General features: G+C 36.9%; 1 protein-coding gene across 5 annotated transcripts in view; it reads left to right on the plus strand.

Moving 5' to 3' along the window:
* RAB3GAP1 (RAB3 GTPase activating protein catalytic subunit 1) overlaps window positions 1–21,333 on the plus strand; it is a 193,525-nt gene that overhangs the window by 161,672 nt on the left and 10,520 nt on the right. For 3 of the 5 annotated variants that reach the window (XM_077153644.1, XM_077153645.1, XM_077153643.1), the window contains exons 18-22: window positions 10,748–10,885; window positions 14,384–14,611; window positions 20,093–20,189; window positions 20,288–20,391; window positions 20,526–20,641. In XM_077153644.1, the coding sequence (XP_077009759.1) occupies window positions 10,748–10,885; window positions 14,384–14,611; window positions 20,093–20,189; window positions 20,288–20,391; window positions 20,526–20,641 (683 nt within the window). Of the gene's footprint in view, window positions 1–10,747; window positions 10,886–14,383; window positions 14,612–20,092; window positions 20,190–20,287; window positions 20,392–20,525; window positions 20,642–21,333 lie in introns of those variants that run through there. The other 2 variants (XR_013172685.1, XR_013172684.1) reach the window with 2 other exon arrangements.

Below are 21,333 nucleotides of genomic sequence, written 5' to 3' on the forward strand. Positions count from 1 at the left end.
AAACTTTACGAGTAAAGCCACTCTGAACTTGGAATTCTGTTTGTATGAATATTTTTAATTAAAGGGTTAATTTTAAATTAAATTTCTTCAGTAGATACAGGATGTTCTAATTTTTTTCCCCCCAATTCCAGGCAAATTTCAAATTACTAAGGTACCTTTTTGCTGTATTCATTTCTCTTTATTGAGTTTTTTTTGGTTTGTTTTGTTTTGCTTTTGGGTTTTAAATAATCACATTTTAAAATTCTAAGTGCTCAAAGTGTTTTTTTTTCATAAAAAACCTGTTCTTTCATTGTAAATGCTGTATCCTCTTAGAATTTTGATTTGCCATTGCATACACAATTACACAGACAAATTACTATTGATAATAAAGCTATTCTAAACTTTCTTTTATAAAAGGTACTATTGTAGAGCAACAGTGGAGGTTTAGTTTAGTTGCGTGTGTTTTTCCTATCATGATTAACACAGAACGATACTTAATTAAAATTTTTTTTATTTTAGGCTAATCAAATCTGTAAAGACTGTTATAGTAATGGTTATAACACCGTCTGTGGGGTTAGATTGCCTGGATCCAAATTCCATTTCTACTACTTACCAGCTGGTTGATTTAGGATAGTTATTTAGCCTTTCTTTGTTTTAGTTTCTTCAATCATAATATAGGTTCATATAATAACTACACTATAAAGTAATTGTGAGGTTTAAATGAAAATAGTACATGTTAAGTAAATAACAGTTCTAGTCTAAAATGAATACTGAATTTTTAGCTATTCTTCTGAGGAATTTTTCTTATACCAGTGGTTAGTTAGTACTGTTTTTCAAGATGCAAGGATTTACTTAGGAGTTTGTAACAAGTCTTTATATTCTGAAAGGTATTCAGTTGATGAATTGTAGTATCTATACAATAGGATATTTGCTTTCCCATATATCCCTCATCTTGTGTTTTTTTTTGCCAGTATATGATAATTTATTTAGAGTTGTGAATTTTAATGAATTACTGTTTATCTTGAAGTAGGTGATAATTTTAAACTTGGATTCTGTTTACTTTATTATCTGTGTTTATAATCTCTCTTAGCCAGGTGGTATAACTACAAGATTTGTTTCTTTGTTTGATGGACCTTATGCTATTTACTTCATTATACACCTTTAAGAGTAAATTAGACATTTCATGGTTAAATTTTAGTTTTGTAATAGATTGTTCTAATGCTAGAATCAAGTGTATATTTATCTAATCTTGTGGAGCATGTGACTTGTATTGAGATCTTCTGGTATACTCCTGCATGTGGATCTAGGAGAAATGGATTTCTATCCTGGCACCCACACTTACTAGCAGTATTGCTTGTAGAAGTAATGTTTCCTTTCTGAGCCTTGTTTTTCTCATGTTAAGAAACAATGATAAGGCGGGCCATGGTGGCTTAGCAGGCAGGATTCTTGCCTGCCATGCTGGAGACCCGGGTTAGATTCTTAGTGCCTGCCTATGCAAAAAAGAAAAGAAAACAACAACAACAAAAAAAACAATGATAGAATACTTGAATTTTCTAGGATTTTATGTAAATAGAATAATGGTGTACTCGCTTTGTCTGTACTCTTTTTGCATTATTATTTTGAGTCACACATATTGTTGCTTATCAGTTCAGTTATTTTTATATCTTAATAGTTTTCTATTGGATGTTTATAGCACAGTTTGTTTATCTATTCACTCTTTCATGAATATTCTAGAAGTAGGCATAAGGACACCTTTGGGGATAACCAATATTTTCATTATCTTGATTGTGGTGATGGTTTCAGGGGTGTGTGTGTGTGTGTGTATGTGTATGTGTTTTTATATGCATGTATATGTCAAAACTTACTAAATTGCACACTTTAAATTATTTTATCAGTTATAGTTTTAAAAAGCTTTAAAAAGTTGTCATATGATCAGTGCTTGACAGAGCTGATCTGTCAAGATCAGATGAAGTATTTCTATTTCTGTCTTGTTCAGCATATTCCCAGTTTAATAAACAAATACTGAATACTTTAAAAAATGTAAGTTTGTATTTCTCAGGATTAAATCACATAACATATTTGAAGTCACGTGGCATGTAACTGTTCAGCAAAGGTTACTTTTTGTATACTTTCTCTTTTCATGTTTTAATTAATAGTAACTCCTATTTTTAGTGAGATAGTTACATATTTGTGCACTATTTGGGTTAATAGAGAGTCTGAGAAAGCTCTTCTGGAAGCACAGATGTCAAAATAACGGTTTTTAATTTATGCTCTATTTTTCTTCAAAAGTATATTCCCCCTTGTTGATTTTGGATGCTTGAATTTCTACATTCAAATTTATACCTCGTCTTGAAAAATTTAAACTTTTTTTTCAACATGCTGTTTACATAGTTAGAAATTAATATTTATACAATAGCGCTCGACAAATTTCTAGGACACTTCACAACCTTTAAAGCTAATTTTATTTTAATTACACCATTATATTTGTGCTTTTACAAAGTGGGTGAGATTCTAAATGATTTCAGTTCAAATCCATATAATTTCATACTTTAGGTGTTAGTTTAAAATGTTCCATTAACCCTTTGCTTGCTTCACTAAAAAATTATTAAGACTTTACATTGCTTTCTAGGAATTCCCACACTCCTGAAATAGTAAATCTCAGTGTCAGCATCAGACAGATGTCCTGGATTCTCTTCCTGGCTTGCCACTTGGTAGTTTTGCTACTTGGTAACCTTGGGCAAGGGGCTTTATCTCCTTGCACCTCAGTTTCATCATCTGTTAAATGCCCTGACTACCTCACAGGAATCACATCAGACAACATACATGAGAACGCTTTAGGCATATTCAAAGTATATATGAAAATGTACACTTGTCATGCTGTTTAATCTTCTTTATTATCATGTTCTTCTTTACTTACAGTTGGCTGAGCTTCCTAATGGGAGGCTAGTCAGTATCCTCTCATCACTTTCTCCCTTATCTTCTATCCTGTGATTTCAGCTCCTAAGACAATGAAAAGTAGCTCTTTCTTAATAGAAAGAATAAACGTCTCTGGTTTTGAGTATCTTGCTTCATCAGAGAGTCATATAATTTGTGAGCTTCACTGAGATATTTTGATAAATAATAGTCAGAGAGAAAGCAAGGTATATTGCTTTTAATACAACCTGGATATTTTTTCTTTGATTACTAGTGTTTGTTGAGCGCATGCCAGGATTTATTCCTCACAGCAACCCTATGATAAAGCTCATATTATTATACTCATTAGATTTGAAGAAAGTGAGTCAGAGAAGTTGAGTGATTATCCAAGGTCACATAGCTGGGATTCAAACACAGGCATATTGCCTCAGGAGCCCAAGCTTTTAACAGATATTACCTTGCTGATTACTATTTAATCCTGAGTGTCAGTAAAGGCCCAGGCTACATTTTCTGGTATGCAACTACTGGTTGCTACTTGTCAGGTAATTAAAAGTAACACATTTTCATTGTAGAGAAAATAAAATGAAAATTCATAATTCCATAACACAGAGATAATCACTGTTAGAATAATTCCCTCCCATTTCTTCTGTTTTGAATCATTATTTTCCTGTTGTTCACCATTCACATTCTTTCCACTTTTCACACCATTATAAGTTATGTTGCAGTGATATTTCTAGAAGTGGAACTATTGGGTCGGGGGCATGATCATAAATGTTTCACATATATTGATCACCCAATTATTGTTCAGGAAGGTTCACCCTTTATATTTCCTCAAGCAGTGTTTTAATTGTCCCGTTTTAGGTGTAACTGTTTCAAAAATGAGGATGATAAAAGTTCTTTATTTTGTTGCATTATGTCTTAAACGCCATAGCTTTACCATGCTTCTACTTTATTTCTGACAGATATATCTGTGAAAAATTATGGCAGTGTATATTAGTTAGGGTTCTCTAGAGAAACAGAATCAACAGGAAGTATTCGTAAATATAAAATTTATAAAAGTGTCTCACATAACCGTGGGAACGTAGAGTCCAAAATCTACAGAGTAGGCTGTGAAGCTGATGACTCCAATGGAGGGTCTGGACAAACTCCACAGGAGAGGCTCGCTGACGGAGGCAGGAAGAGAGCCTGTCTCTTCTGAATCCTCCTTAAAAGGCTTCTAGTGATTAGATTAAGCATCACTCATGAAAGAAGACACTCCCCTTAGCTGATTATGAATGGAATCAGCTGTGGCTGTAGCTGACGTGATCATGATTTAATTCTATGAAATGTCCTCATAGCAAAAGACAGGCCAGTACTTACCCAACAAGATAGGTACCACCACCTGACCAAGGTGACACATGACAGTTCACCTTAAACCATACCTAATTTCTAAATAGAAAACAATAAAAGACACTTTTTTTTTTCTCACCTAACAATACCCAACTGTCCTGCATAAAACCAAAAACACATTAAATCTCTCCAGGATAGGGTGGAAGTCCTTGGGTAACATTCATTCTTAAACTTGCTATCTCACAACTTGAATAGCATAACATGAACAAAACGGCATCACAGTCCTCATTTCTGTAACTGATCATGTGGTTGTAGTTCATATTTATCACTACCTTCTTCCACTACCCATTCCATGTTCCCTTTACCCTCAGGAAGCACTTCAGCTGGCCATGGTTCTTTACCTGGTGGGGTGACCCAAACCTTCATTCCTGAAGTTTCAGAGCCATTGGTAGCCCTGCCTGGATTTTGTTGTTGCAGTTTACCATTGATTTTAATCAAGGGGCATGGTAGTACTAAAAGACGCCCTAGGGGATCACCTATATTCCAGGAAAACTCTTCTTAATCTCCATTGTGTAGTTGCAGTCGTATTTCCCCCTGATAGTCAGGGTCAGTCACCCCAGCCAGTAATGTAATCCCCTTCTTGGCTTGTTGATCCAGGGGCATAAGTAGCCCAAAGTGACCAGGTGGCAGTCTTAGATTCCAGTTCAATGGAATCATTGTTCTTTCTCCTAGTGGAAGCACTCTCCCTTTTGGAACTAAAACCTGTAGATCAGCAGAGCTCAGGGTCGCAGGGACAGGAAGCAAAAATTTTCCTGGGGGATCACTAGGGGTAATAGTGAGTGATGCCACTCCCATTTCCACTCCTTGTTATAAGAGAAACAGCACCATACAGTGGATGCTGATTCAGAGCATACACACCTTCCTGGAGAACATTACCCCAGCCCTTCAAGGTATTGCCACCTAGTTGGCACCGTAATTGAGTTTTCAAAAGGCCATTCTACCATTCTATCAATCCGGCTGCTTCTGGATGATGTGGAACAAGGTAATCCCAGAGAATTCCATGAGCATGTGCCCATTCCTGCACTTCATTTACTGTGAAGTGTGTTCCCTGATCAGAGGCAATGCTGTGTGGAATACCATGATGATGGATAAGGCATTCTGTAAGCCCGCGGATGGTAGTTTTAGGCAGAAGCATTGTGTGCATGGAAATCAAACCCATATCCAGAGCATGTGTCTATTCCAGTTAGAACAAATCCCTGCCCCTTCCATGAAGGGAGTGGTCCAATGTAATCAACTTGCCACTATGTAGCCGGCTGGTCACCTCAGGAATTGGTGCCATATCGGGGGCTGAGTGTGGGTCTTTGCTGCTGGCAGATTGGGCACTCAGCAGTGGCTGCAGCCAGGTCAGCCTTGGTGAGTAGAAGTCCATGTTGCTGAGCCCATGCATAACCTCCATCCCTACCACCATGGCCACTTTGTTCATGGGCCCAATGGGCAATGACAGGAGTTGCTGGGGAAAAAGGCTGACTGTTATCAACAGAACGGGTCATTTTATCCACTTGATTATTAAAATCTTCTTCTGCTGAAGTCACCTTCTGGTGTGCATTCACATGAGACACAAATATCTTCATGTTTTTAGCCCACTCAGAAAGGTCTATCCACATACCTCTTCCCCAGACCTCTTTGTCACCAATTTTCTAATTGTGGTCTTTCCAAGTCCCTGACCATCCAGCCAAACCATTAGCAATAGTCCGTGAGTTAGTATATAAACACACCTCTGGCCAGCTCTCCTTCCAAGCAAAATGAACAACCAAGTGCACTGCTCGAAATTCTGCCCACTGGGAGGATTTTCCTTCACCACTGTCCTTCAAGGACACCCCAGAAAGGGGGTGTATTGCTGCAGCTGTCCACTTTTGGGTGGTACCTGCATATCGTGCTGAACCATCTGTAAACCAGACCCAAGTTTTCTCTTCCTCAGTCAATTCACTGTAAGGAACTCCCCAAGAGGCCATAGTTCTGGTCTGGGAAAGAGAAGGTAATGTGGCAGGAGTGGAGAACATGGGCATTTGGGCCACTTCCTCATGTAACTTACTTGTGCCTTCAGGACCTGCTATGGCCCTATCTCATAGATACCATTTCTATTTTATGGATGGAGTGCTGTTGCACACGCCCAATTTTATGGCTTGGTGGGTCAGATAACACCCAGTTCATGATAGGCAACTAAGGTCCCATGGTAACTTGGTGGCCCAAGGTTAAGCATTCACTCTCTACTAAAGCCCAGTAGCAGGTCAAAAGCTGTTTTTCAAAAGGAGAGTAGTTATCTGCAGCAGATGGTAAAGCTTTGCTCCAAAATCCTAACAGTCTGTGTTGTGATTCTCCTATAGGGGCCCGCCAAAGGCTCCAAACAGCATCTCTATTTGCCATTGACACTTCCAGCACCATTGGATCTGCTGGATCATATGGTCCAAGTGGCAGAGCAGCTTGTACAGCAGCCGGGACCTATTGTAGAGCCTCTTCTTGTTCAGGTCCTCACTTAAAATTAGCAGTTTTTCTGGTCACTCGATAAATCGGCCAGAGTAGCACACCCAAATGAGGAATATGTTGTCACCAAAATCCAAAGAGACCAACTAGGCATTGTGTCTCTTTTTTGGTTGTAGGAGGAACCAGATGCAGCAATTTATCCTTCACCTTAGACGGGAGTCTTGACATGCCCTACATCACTGGACACCTAGAAATTTCACTGAGGTGGAAGACCCCTGTATTTTTGTTGGATTTATTGCCCATCCTCTGACATGAAAAACTTTACCAATAAGTCTAGAGTAGTTGCTACTTCTTGCTCACTAGGTCCAATCAACATGATATCATCAATATAATAGACCAGTGTGATGTCTTGTAGGAGGGAGAAACGATCAAGGTTCCTGCAGACAAGATTATGACATAGGGCTGGAGAGTTGATATACCCCTGAGGTAGAACAGTGAAAGTATATTGCTGACCTTGCCAACTGAAAGCAAACTGTTTCTGGTGGTCCTTACTAACAGCTGTTGTGAAAAAGGCATTTGCCAGATCAATAGCTGCATACCAAGTACCAGGGGATGTATTGATTTGTTCAAGCAATGATACCATATCTGGAACAGCAGCTGCAATTGAAATTACCACCTGGTTGAGCTTATGATAATCCACTGTCATCCTCTAAGACCTATCTGTTTTCTGCACAGGCCAAATAGGAGAACTGAATGGGGATGTGGTGGAAATTACCACCCCTGCATCCTTCAAGTCCTTAAGAGTGGGAGTAATCTCTGCAATCCCTCCAGGAATCCAATATTGCTTCTGATTTACTATTCTGCTAGGGAGTGGCAGTTCTAGTGGCTTCCACTTGTTTTTTCCCACCATAATAGCCCTCACTGCATGAGTTAGATAGATAATGTAGGGTTTCTGCTAGTTACTCAGTGTGTCTATTCCAATTATACATTCTGGAACTGGGGAAATAACTACAGAATGGGTCCAGGGCCCCACTGGACCCACTGTGAGATGGACCTGAGCTAAAACTCCATCAATCACCTGACCACCATAAGCCCCCACTCTGACTGGTAACCAGTGTGACGTTTTGGGTCTCCTGGAATTAATGTCACTTCTGAACCAGTGTCTAATAATCCCTGAAATATCTGATCATTTCCTTTTCCCCAATGCACAGTTACTCTTGGTGAAGGCTGTTGGTCTCCTTGGGGAAGGCTTGTAGGAAGATTAACAGTATAGATTTGTGGCAGTGCAACAGGGTTCTCCCCCAAAGGGACCTGGCCTCCCCACATTCAAGGGGTTTTGGGTCTGTAAACTGTCTCAAGTCTGGAAATTGATTAAGGGACCATGACTCTATCTTTTTGTAATTCAAGTTAGACTTCTGTTCAGTTGACCTAGAACTCTTGTTTATACAGCTCAAACAAGAATTTAGTAGACTGCCCATCTATTGTATTTCTAGATACCCCATGATTTACTAGCCAATGCCACAAATCTCTGTGAGTCAGATTATTTTGACTCCTGCTTTGAGTTTGCTGCCTATTATAATACCTGTCTTTGGCGATTAAGTACTGCCACCTGGCTTCTGTCAACTGGGATCCAGTCATCCCCACTGTGTTTACGGATTCCAGCTCAGTGACAGCAGTTCCCACAGTAATTTCTGACCTACAGAGAAGCGCAACTACAGAGCTCTTCAGGGATGATGGCGCTAGTCTCATAAATTTATTTCTCACTGTTCTGGTAAAAGGTGCATTCTCCGGACATTTCTGGGGTGTAAGAGCAGGCTTTGCATGATAAATCCACTCTAACATTCCAATCTCTCTAAGCGTCTGGATCCCTTCATCAACATTATACCAGGGTAGTTCTGGTGTTTCACCCTTAGATAATGTTGGCCACCTCTTGATTCATGTTTCAGCCAACCATCCAGACAAACTGTTAATGCCTTTTCTAACCCCTCGAGCTATAACACTGAATGCAGAATCTCTGCTTAGTGGGCCCATATCAATAAATTCAGCCTGATCCAGCCTTATATTCCTCCCACCATTATCCCCCACCCTTAAAATCCATTGCCACACATATTCCCCAGATTTCTGTCTATATAAATTGGGAAACTCACACAGTTCTTTTGGAGTATAACATACTTCCTCATGTGTGATACTTTGCACCTCACCTTTAGGGTCCTGTTGGGACGGTCTGGAAGAAATGAGGGGTGGTGGGGGTGGGTCATGAAAAGAATTAGAAGTATCTTCCAAGCCATTTGCTACAGGGCAATCCATAAAGGTGTCAAAAACATTGTCCTCCAGAGCCTGGCTTCATACAAGAGAAGCATTAGAAGAATCGAATGGTGATATTTTGACTGTCTCTTTTGCCAATTCACTCCATGGATGGGCAATGTCATTCCGATTATGGGAATGAGAGTCCTTAGTGCCTCTGAGTCCAGTCAGTTTAGAAAACCACTCATAAAAACCCATTTTTAAGATTCTGTTTCTTAAGAACCACTGCTGGTACCAAGTTGTATTAGTTAGGGTTCTCTAGAGAAACAGAATCAACAGGAAATATTCATAAATATAAAATTTATAAAAGTGTCTCACGTAACTGTGGGAACGTAGAGTCCAAAATCTGCAGGTTAGGCTGTGAAGCTGATGACTCCAATGGAGGGTCTAGACGAACTCCACAGGAGAGGCTTGCCGACGGCAGCAGGAAGAGAGCCTGTCTCTTCTGAATCCTCCTTAAAAGGTTTCCACTGATTAGATTAAGCATCACTCATGAAAGAAGACACTCCCCTTGGCTGATTACAAATGGAATCAGCTGTGGATGTAGTCAACGTGCTCATGATTTAATTCTATGAAATGCCCTCATAGCAAAAGACAGGCCAGCACTTGCCCAACCAGACAAACAGGTACCACCACCTGGCCAAGTTGACACATGAACCTGACCATGACACAGTGGTTCTCAACCAGGGAGGGATTTTGCATCCTATTTGGATATTTCTAAGAACATTTTGGTTGTCACAAGCTGGGGGTGGTACTATAAGGATCCAGTAAGCAGAGGCTAGGGATGCTGCTTAACATGCTACAAAGCATAGGACAGCCCTCCACAACCAAGAGTTAATCATCTGGCCAAAAAGTCAGCAAGACTGAGGTTAAGAAACCCTGCTTTTATGTAAACCCTGAAATCTAGAAGGAAATCTATTTATTGAGAGAATACTCTGAACACTTATTCCTTTGGCTAGGTCTTGCCTTATTCTTATCTAGGAATAGAATGTTTTTTTGGTTTTTTTTTGGGCTTTAACAAAGCAGATAATCTTTCTGTATTGTTTGCTCATATTTCAAATGTAATTTTTAAGAGAGTCAATTCTCAGAACTTTTCTAAACCTTTCTGAACAGCTTTGAAATGTTTTGCTCTCTTAATTATTCTGCAGTTGTATCTTCCAGCAAAGATTTGCCTTTGCTGCTTTTTTTTATTTCGGATTACCACTAAAATCTATGTTTCAGATCCTAAGAACAAAAACCCAAACTTTATATAACTCCTCTGACATTAGTTTTATTTATTTGGTGTCTTTTTGTTGGAGTTCATTTCATTTCCCTTTATGTTTATGTATTTAATTTTCTTTTCTCATTATTTATAATATAAACCTTGTTGCAACTAGTAATGAAATACAGAACAGGGTTATTAGGATTTCATTTCTTTGCCATTGATAGGCAGGAAGATCTTTAGCAGACCCAAATCGCTCTGTTTTTTCTGTCAATCCTTGTGGAGGGTAATATGGTCATCTTTTGAGAAGGAGAGCACTGGGTGGGGAGAGAGAGTTGCTGAAAGTCGTATTAATTTTTCTTAATTTATCACTTTTTTATGTAGGTTCTGAAAAATTTCCATTTCTTTGAATTCTTTAAATATACATCTTGTGACTGCTAGTGCTAAAATATTGTCATCTGCATTCTATTTTTATAGTTCTGGTCTGTTTAAAAAAAAAAAATGCTATTTAAGAGCTTTGTCCTTTCATGCACTTCACAGGAACCAGCACCTATGACAGAAGATCTGCTGGAAGAGCAATCAGAGGTTTTAGCTAAATTGGGGACCTCAGCAGAAGGGGCTCACCTCCGAGCACGCATGCAGAGTGCCTGTTTGCTCTCAGACATGGAGTCTTTTAAGGTGGGTCGTACTTTCAGAGCTCTGTTGTCTATTTTTAACTATTCTGGGATGAAACTGTAAAAGTCACTCTACAGTGGCATGAAGGCCTGAATGTCTTTTTTATTAAGGGTTTTGAGTTCATTAATAGTTACAACATCCTATCCCTATCCCCTAAAAGTAATGGTCAAACTTGTTTAAGTTTAACACAAAACCAAAACCAAAACAAAAAAACAAATGAATTTTAAAATAATCATTGAAAATTGAGAATTGAATCATTTCTATATGTATATTGGGATGTTTTCTTCCTTTGTGTGCTTTTCAGCCAATTTAATGCACAGCTTTTAGGAACCCCTTTAGGATTTAATGTAGGTAACTTCATTCAACAAACCTGTGAGTGCCTACGGTGTGCCTTATATTGTGATTAGATGAGTAAGAAATGAGTAATTATAATATGTGATGGATTTTCTTATGAAGGCAAGGTGAAAAAAAAGTGGCTAATTCTATTGAGTGGTCTCTATAGACTCTATAGAGTCTTCTCAGGAGGCTGTCATTTAGGATGAGTAGGCATTTGTCACCTGGAGGAGAATATTTTACATGTAGGTACAGACCTTTGTCTAGAACATAGAGAATTCACAGAGTGGTATCATTTGGCTCCTTTTTACATTACAAACCCAATAATGAAGGAAGAAGAAAAGACCTTTGTGTTTGAATTATATATTCTTGAAAGCATAGGCAAATTCCATGTATATTAAAAAACAACAACAACCAGTTAGGTAGCCTCTTGGGTTACAAGATTCCCTTTCCTATTGCTGATACACCAGGCCCAGCCTTTTCTCCTTAACCTGCTGCTACCTGTGATAGGCTCCATCTCTTCAATCCCTACTAAGTCCTGCTTCTGTGCTGGGTGGACCTGCCTGAGTTTGCTTTTTCTCTGAAATACTTATGCTTTCTCATAAAAACATAAACAGCCCATGATCACCTGTGTCACTTTGAGCCTTCTCTGATAGCAAATTTAAGTGACAATAAAAGGAGTCTTTTTATTCCCTGCTTATTTCCACCAACTTTACTAAAATGAATAATCTTTAGAAAACTGTTTAGGGGCTGTATATTTTCCTTAAGAGACCAAAAAGGTATGGAAAACATGTGAATTTTGTTCTGCAGTGAGACAAGAAAAGAGATAGGTTGTTTTAAAAAAAAAATGGTAGTGGTGATGGATTAAGTAAAGCCAGTTGGCTTTTAGGGCATGTGTAAAATCAAAAAGGCAAAAAATGAATTGGCTTAGGGTGTGTTTACACAACAGGAAGTAATAGCCTCTACAGCTCTGGTTCTTCACCTGACTCCCAGCTGCCTTCCTCATCATCTGTCTGTGTCCTGCCTCAGTGTCCTTGCAGAGGCATGTATAGGAGGAAATTCCAAGTTGTATACATTTGCCCTTCAAAACAATTGCTTTAATGGTATGCTTCACCAACACTGTGATTCAGTAAGCTCTTTTGTACTAACTTAGGCAACTACAAATCTTTCATAGCATTATTTTAATCAGAAAATTGATTACTTTTCAAATAGTCAACTTATACATCTGCCTCTGTATGAGAATCAAATAAAATATTTAAGAAAATATATAGTCACTCTAAAATAGGTATGGTTGCCTTTTTCTTTTTGAACAGGAATGAATTGGTATTAGGGGCCCTTGGTTGAATCCCTAGAGCTTTGGTTGGATGTGTCAGAGGCACCTATCATGCACAATGAAAAGAATATATGCTCTAGCTGAAGTGAGCTTTGACTCTCTTTGGGTAGCTATATTTTCAGCTTGGATATTAAGAACAACCAGAAGGAATGATTCTGGTATGAAATATCTTCCTTTATCATAATCTATAACAAAGGAGTTGAATATTTTTTTCTTTTTGATTACTTTGGCTCCCTTTCACTCAAAGCCTGTTTCTGGTTTTCCTAAGGTGTTTTACGTGAGTGTGGTGTTGCTTGATTCAGATCCAGGTCTTTCTGCCTGTGTCAGTGAGTGTCATGCCATAACCGTCACCCACTGCAGCTCACAGCAGTTCTCTGGTTGCCACAGACCATGTCATAGGCCTTTATGTTACTGACAGACAAGGATCTTCCTGATTCTTCATGTCCTCAGGGGGCATTTCAATGCTGAGAGATGTTTAAGCTTGTAGCAGTTAGTTCAATGCGGAGAAATCGGCAGTTTTTCCTTTCCCACTTAAGACCAAGCATTCTCACTTGATTGTCATTTTGGTCTGAGGTTAATTTTTTAAAAATAAAAGAAAAATAACCCTCGTCTTAGCACTTCTTTGCTATTCATATTATTTATTGTTGTAAGCAATTAAATATACTATTTGTAAGCAAGAAAAATATGGTGTGATAGAGAATATAACAAAAAAGGTATGTGGTTAAGGTGTGTACACATATCCTTTTGAGTAGTAAGGGGATGGAACATTTACCCACCCATAGTACTCACATTAAGGCATTGCTCGACACTTATGAAAACACCTCCATGCCTTACCACTAACACTGTGAAGCCTCTTTTTTTGCTCACTTTAAAGTTTTTGGCGTACATCATTGTTAATTCCATAGAATTATCCACAAAATAACACTTTTACCTGATTAGTTTGGTTTTCTGAAGCCTTAGGAACAACAGTTTGAATTTTAATTCTGTAGTAGCCCAAAAAAAACAATTTATATAATGGTAATTTGTTATACAAAGTACAAGTATTTGATAGCTAAAAAGAACATTTTGGAGGTTGACTAATATTTGCTGTAATCCCAGTATTGATTTTTGAGGGAAAAGGGCAGAAATTTTCCATCATTGTGTTGTTATTCTGATCATGTTATGTATTATTTAATTTACTTGATGAGATTTTTAATACTTTTCTAAGTAAGGGTCAGACCAAAATGAAAATCAAATGAGAATGCTTGGTCTTAAGTGGGAAAGGAAAAACTGCCGATTTCTCCTCATTGAACTAATTGGTACAAGCTTAAACATCTCTCAGCATTGAAATGCCCCCTGAGGACATGAAGAATCAGGAAAATCCTTGTCTGTCAGTAACATAAAGGCCTATGACATGGTCTGTGGCAACCAGAGAACTGCTGTGAGCTGCAGTGGGTGACGGTTATGGCATGACACTCACTGACACAGGTAGAAAGACCTGGATCTGAATCAAGCAACACCACACTCACATAAAACACCTTAGGAAAACACCACAATATTCAACTAAGTTATATAGCATATCTGATTAAGAAAATTATTTTTACTTTACATCAAAGTTCCATTTACAAATTCATCAAATGAAAATGTTTTCTTTTTCTGTACAACTGGGACAGCAAAAATAAAATGCTTTTGGTACTTTAACATCTGACCTGTTTAAAGGAGACACCAAATTCATTTCATATATTGGATTATAAAGACTAGATAGGCTTTTTGTGAAGGTGTGATTTTGCTAATAAAGGTTTATTAGTAACCCCTAATTTTTATTTTATTCTGCTAAATGTTTTGTCTTATTTTAGGCAGCTAATCCAGGTTGCTTTCTGGAAGATTTTGTGAGGTGGTATTCACCCCGGGATTATATTGAAGAGGAGGTGATTGATGAAAAGGGCAATGTAGTCCTGAAAGGAGAACTTAGTGCCCGAATGAAGATTCCAAGTAATATGTGGGTAGAGGCCTGGGAAACAGCTAAGCCAATTCCTGCTAGAAGGCAGAGGAGACTCTTTGATGATACACGGGAAGCAGAAAAGGTAACTGGGTCTCTGACTAGAATTCTAATTATTACTCTGGCATTTTAAATCTAATTATTATTAGCTTAATTTAGTTACAGTTATTCTAATTATTATTCTCATATCATAGACATAAGATTTTAGGACTAGTTGCAAATAGATCAAAGGTGGCGATGAATACTTTGTATAGAATGTTTACCATTGGACTGTCTCAGATTTATGTCAAAAACCTTAAAAATGGGGATGTCCTTAGTCCTAGCAATTCCACACCAAAAATGTATTAAGGAACTAATGAGAAATATACAAAGATCTATGTACGAGTGTTCATTCAAGTTCTTTAGTGAAAGAGTAGTAATAACCAAAATTTCCAAAGGTGGGTGGGGCCTTTGTTCAATAAATAACGATACATTCATTTAGTGGACTACATTGCAAGTATTTAAAAAACATTTCTAGGTCTAGAGAGTAATGGCAGGTACCTGATATGAAACTGCCCAAAATGATCTCCCCCCACCCCCCAAATTCATATCAACAAATAGAGCAAATGACTCAGACCCACCCATGCCTTCAGCATTATTAGGAGATAAAAGAAATAAACCAAATTCTAATGGAGCACCCACTGTTGTAAGTCTGTGGGTGCAGAGAATGGGGATAGAGAGGCTTAAGGAAAAGAGTAGAGTAGAGGGATACAGAGCACTTAGACAAGGCTCACAGTCACCCCTGAATGAAAGATCCCAACATGAAGTACCAAAATTCACATTTTGGTCTTGGCAATTCACCGCAGTAACTGCAGAGAAGGGACTTGAGAGGAAGCAGGACTCGGAGTAGATCACCAGGGAGACTTTGCCACTGAGAGAATCAGATATATGGAGAAGGAATGATACCTCTTAGAAACATGGCAGTGATGGGAAAGAAGGAACTAAGAGGGGAAAATTAAGACTCCTGTGGAAATGAAAGAGAAACAAGACATAACCAACTCCATCCCTCCCACACCATATATTACAGAAACTATACAGAACAGAGCACTTTCAAACTGTCCATGAAATTACTATAGCTATAAAAGAGCAGATCATATTGATAAAAAACTATTGTAAATAAAACAGAAAATGTGAATCAGATAGTTTCAACTAATGAAAGTATTTCCCAGTATATTGACCATGAAGCAGAAGAAACTGTAATGTAACACTTCTGATTCAGACATACTCAAATAAGCACAAGTGATATGAAATCATTTTTAGTTAGTAATATTAAAACCAAGACAGAAAAAAATCAGAACTGATTTAACTCAGGATAGAAACAAAAGAAAATGATAAAAGCATATTGAAACCCCTTAGTTCTAAGGGGCTCAATGGACAATAGTTTAAATTTATTTAAATTTAATTAAAAGACACTGAGGAAAAGCAGGAAACCTGCCAAGAGAATGAAAATGAGATAAAAAAATGGATTGGAGAGGAAGTAGTAGAAATTAAGGATAGGAAAATAAGGAATAATATTCTTTTTATTAGAGTCCCTGAAGAAGAAGAGCCAAACACCAGAATAGAACTAATATTTAAAACTGTAACCCAAGAAAACTTATTGGAAATAAAAAAAAATCTGAGTCTCCATAGTCAAGGGCTTATCAAATATAAGGGAATACTGACCAGGAGTATGAACTCTGAAATTTACCCTTGTAAAGCAGTTAGACAGTAAAGATGAAATGAATCTTCAGGACCTGCAGGAAAAAAGATGAAATAACTTAGAAGAACAAGAGAATTAGACAAGCATGAGATATATAGGTAGCAAAATACAAAGCAAGGCAATGTGGAGCAACATTTTCAAGAAATAAGGAAAAAATATGAACCAAGGATTTTATATCCAGCTAAGATGTCCTAAAAAGTGCCAAAGTTAAAGAAAATGTTTTCCCTGAATTTTACGTAAACAATATGTACACCTGTGCCCACCTAAAGAGTCTAGTAGAGCTACACTTCAAATAGAATTTTCTGCACTGCTAGAATTGCTTTATATCTGTGCTATCCAGAATGGTAGCCAATAGCTACATATGGCTTTATGAGCACACACAATGTGGCTAGAGTAACTAAGGAACTGAATTTTTAAAATGGCCACCTGCAGCTAATGGCTGTCGTACTGCACTTCATCCAACCAAGAGATGACTAAGGAAACTTGGGCAAATGGACCCATGGTAAACATTTCATTTATTTACCTGTACACCTAAGACTAAATCAAGGGTGGGGATATGAGTAAATGAAGAGTATGTAATAGTTATTATATATTTGGACAAAGTAGAAGGAATGCAACAAAAAAGAACTGGGATGAGTAGGGAGAAAGGGCAAAGTAGAATATGATCACTGACTATTATATAATAAGTAATAGGTGAAGTCAAAGAATACCATTAAAATTATTAGACCAGAGAGTAAAACAGGTAAAGATTTAAATAAAGACTTTGCCAGTTAAAGAATTAGGGAATTCAGATCACTATAAAAGGTAGAAATATAATGATATCTACAAAAATTAAAATATAAACCTTCCTAAATACCCACAGAATTATTTAAAAAACAAAAGACATACCTATTGTGTATCTCATACCTGTTGACAGACACAGTCTATTAACTAATGAATGAATAAACAATGTGGTTCTACCCTTATAATGAATGAAATCTCATGAAGCTATAAAAAGGAATGAAGTACTGATCCATGCTGTATTGTGGATGAACCTTAAAAACATTATGCTAAGTGAAAGGGGCCAGACACAAAAGGCCATAAATTGTATGATTCCATTTATATGAAATTATCTAGAACAGGCAAATCCATAGAGACAGTAGATAGTGGTTGCCAGAGACTGGGGGGAGGGAAGAATAGGGAATGACTGCTGTTGGGTACAGAGTTCCTTTTGCAGGTGATGAAAATGTTCTGGAATTAGTGGTGATGGTTGTATATAACCTTGTGAATATGCTAAAAACCACTGAAATTTACACTTTAAGTGGTGAGCTTTATTGGTATTATATCTCAAGTTTTAAAAAGTAAGGAAATAAAAGGCGGGGGGGGGGTAGGTAGGTCACAGTGGCTCAGCTGGTGGCAGAGTTCTCGCCTGCCATGCTGGAGACCCAGGTTCGATTCCCAGTGCCTGCCCATGCAGGGGGAAAAAAAAAATAAGGAACTCAGAATATAGTATGGACTTTAGTTAAACTAAGAGCTGAGATGATGGAAGGCTAGTAGGAATATATATATATATATTTTTTTTTACATTATCACAATTGACTCTTTTTGTGAAAAACATCACATATACAGAAAAGCCCATGACAAACTCTGGGATCTGTTCTTAACTACTTGTTGAAGGGTGCTTTGAAAATTATTGCTTTTTTCTTTCTTTGCTTTGAATATATGTTATACTATACAATTTAAAAAGAGTAAAAAAAAAAATGCAACCTATGTGTAAGAATTCCCTCAGGGATATGTTCCCTGTGATAACAGTAATAAAAAAGTAGCCATACTAAAAAAAAAAAAAAAAAAAAGACTAAGAAACTGTTCCAGATTGAGTTCAAAGACAACTAAAGACAACACATGATCCTTGACTAGCTCCTCTACTGGTGGTAGGAAAAGGTTATAAAAGACGTTTGGTTAGATGACAAAATTGTAATAAGGATGCTACGTTAAATTAAAAGTATTTTTTCAGTTTTAATTTTACTTCCATTTATATAATGAAAGTAGTTTATGTTTTGATTATATAAGGTAACATTCTTTTTTCTTAGGAAATACACACTGAATCATTGGGGATAAAGGGACATGATGGATGGAACCTTCTCAAATTATTTTTTAAAAGAAGCTTGTGGGTGTCTGTGCACACACACGCACACAGAAAGAAAGAAGCAGGTGGCAAGTGCTAGAACAGGGCAACATGTTAGTAATAGGTATACAAGTATTTTGTATTATTCTTGCAAACTTGGCAAGTTTGAAATTATTTCCAAATAAATAAATAAGGAAAATAAAATTTGGAATAGTGAATGTTGACAAGGATGTACAACATGGGAATTCTTATTACTGATAGGAGTGTAAGTCTGAAATACTTCATAAAATAATTTGGTATTACCTTGTATGTATCCTAATTCTATTTTTAGGTATCAACTTTAGAGAAACTATTCTATATGTGCACCAGAAATTAATTAATTAGAGTATTATTTGCAGTAGTCTAAAACTGAGGAAAAAAATAAAGTCCCATCATTATTAGAGGAACTTTTTAGTACAGGAGTGAAAATGAATAAACTCAGCCTGTAGCAACATATGTGAATCTCAAAAACAATGCTGAGAAAAAAAAAAAAAGTCAATGAGGAGTATAAACAGAAGCAACCCATTTCTATAAAGGTCAAAACTAGGCAAAACATAAACAATATATTGTTTAGGGCTACTATACATGTATGCGAAAACTATTTTTTTAAAAAAAGTAACAAAATGATTAGTCATTACCTCAGGGGAGGGTCAGGTGAGGGAAGGAGACTTGATCTGGAAGGGCACGCAGCAGGGACCTGAGAAGGACTGGCAGTGTGCTGTTTATTAAACTGGGTGGTAGGCAAAGAGGTTCTCATTTTTCCTTTAAACTATAAACCATAAGTATTTTTTAATGTATATTTCTTAATTTAAAAAAAAGAGTCTTAAACCACCCAAATCCTCCAAGCCAAAAAATAAAAATCCACCATAAATCATTAAGTGAACAAAGCAAGTTACAAAACAGCATGTATAGTATGGATTTTTGTTCAACTATACATGCATTTATAATTGCAAATCTTGACAAACATATATGCATTTATATCTCTGGTGCTGAAAAGGAGCATAGACACAAACCTGAGAGGATAAACAAAAAATTATGTTGTTCCTTGGCAAATAAGATGTCAGGAGAATTTTTGCATTGTTCTTCTCTGTATTTTTATACTTAGAAAAATAAGAAAATAATTGCCATTTTAGATAAAAACAGTAACAAAACAAAGAAAAATTGGTGGAATGTCACTAGCTATGTTTAGAAATACTAAGTGAGAAAAGCAGGTTACAAAACAGTAGTTTACATACCTAATATTAGTGTACTTAATATTTTATGTGTGTTCTATGTCTTAAAAAGTCCTGGAATGAAAATGCAGCACTATTAACAACTGCTATCTCTGGATGGTGTACTTTATAGATTGTTTTTATTTTCTTTGTATTTTCCTTATTTGCATGAATTACATAGTTAAGCAGAAAAAAAATCATAAGAGTATTCATCATGTAATAATGATTTAAGTTTTAAAAATGGTTCTGTATTAAAGACTGAATCTACTTGTGATTGCTTTTGGTAGTCCTATCTTTGGGTATAGTAACTAACTTGAATGAGTAGTAATAGGGACTGAGCTGAAAGGAGAGTCCTTTTCTACTTTCTTATTATGAAGGCAGTTCAGTCGTCCATTGGGTTTTGTACTTATGTAAATGGCTGATTAATTCTTTGACACCTGCGCCGATCATTTAGAAACTTTGTCTCTCCTTCAGGTGCTACACTACTTGGCAATACAAAAACCTGCAGACCTTGCTCGACACCTGTTACCTTGTGTAATTCATGCAGCTGTACTCAAGGTAAAGGAAGAAGGTAAATGTCTTAATTTGATTAGTCAAAAGTTCATTTTCAGAGTGGAAGTATATTTTGCCTAAGTTATTTAATGATCACTTTGATATTTTTTAAAATAGAAAGTCTGGAAAACATTTCTTCAGTAAAGAAGATTATAAAGCAGATAATATCCCTTTCCAGTAAAATTTTGCACTTTCCCAATCCAGAAGACAAGAAATTGGAAGTAAGTTTGATATACTGTCAGAATCTTGCAAAGTGTTGTCCCAACTTGGCAATAATTATTTTGAAGATACATCTGAAAAGGCTTTGCTTTTTTTCTGGTCTTCCAATGTATGTCTTCTCTTTTTCCATTGTTAGGAAATCATCCATCAAATTACTAATGTGGAAGCTACAATTGCTAGAGCCCAGTCACTAAAGGCCAAGTTCGGAATTGAGAAATGTGAACTAGAGGAAGAAAAGGAAGATCTAGAAAGGTAATTGCTACTTTAACTAACTCAGTTTTGTCTGTAAAGGAAAAGCTACCACTCTCTTTAGAGAAAATTTTAATAGAATATTGAGATTCTTTTGTGGGATTCATATATTGTTTGAAATAAGCATAAGCATTGGCTTTATTTCTGAGTGTTTCCCAGGTGTTTCTGTTCCTCCCTACTTATAGAAAAGGTCTACCAGAGTCCTTACTTCTAGAGATTTCACTGTTTGCTTTTGGAGAGAGGTGCTGTCTGCAGTTTCCTGTGGAGGAGCTATCAGCTCTGTGACCCCAAGCCTTGCTTTCAGCCAATGTTTTGAAACCGTATTTCTGCTCACTATTCCTTGTCATTTGTTTTACTTTAAAAAAGATTTGTGATATCTAAGGTGCACATCTGATGTACCTTCCAAATATGTTTTGAAAGAGTGACCAGATGGCCTTTCCCAGGTGAAGCAAATGATTGGGGCAGGCTTGTCCTTTTAAGCAACTTGGCACTATTACTAGTTGAGCCTTTGTCAGTGTGAATCCCTGTCCATTTCTGCCCTTGGTATTTCAAAGGACAATATTGTTTTAATGTCTGATAGAGAAAATGCTTCCAGTTATCTTGTTTAGCAGCTTGAATTACTTATATTTTAAAAATTTGTCATCAGCTTTAAAAGTTCCATAACAAATGGCATTATTTATGTTAAATAATTAGTA

Source organism: Tamandua tetradactyla, chromosome 3 (genome assembly GCF_023851605.1).
Source record: "Tamandua tetradactyla isolate mTamTet1 chromosome 3, mTamTet1.pri, whole genome shotgun sequence".
NCBI classification, from domain to species: Eukaryota; Metazoa; Chordata; class Mammalia; order Pilosa; family Myrmecophagidae; genus Tamandua; species Tamandua tetradactyla.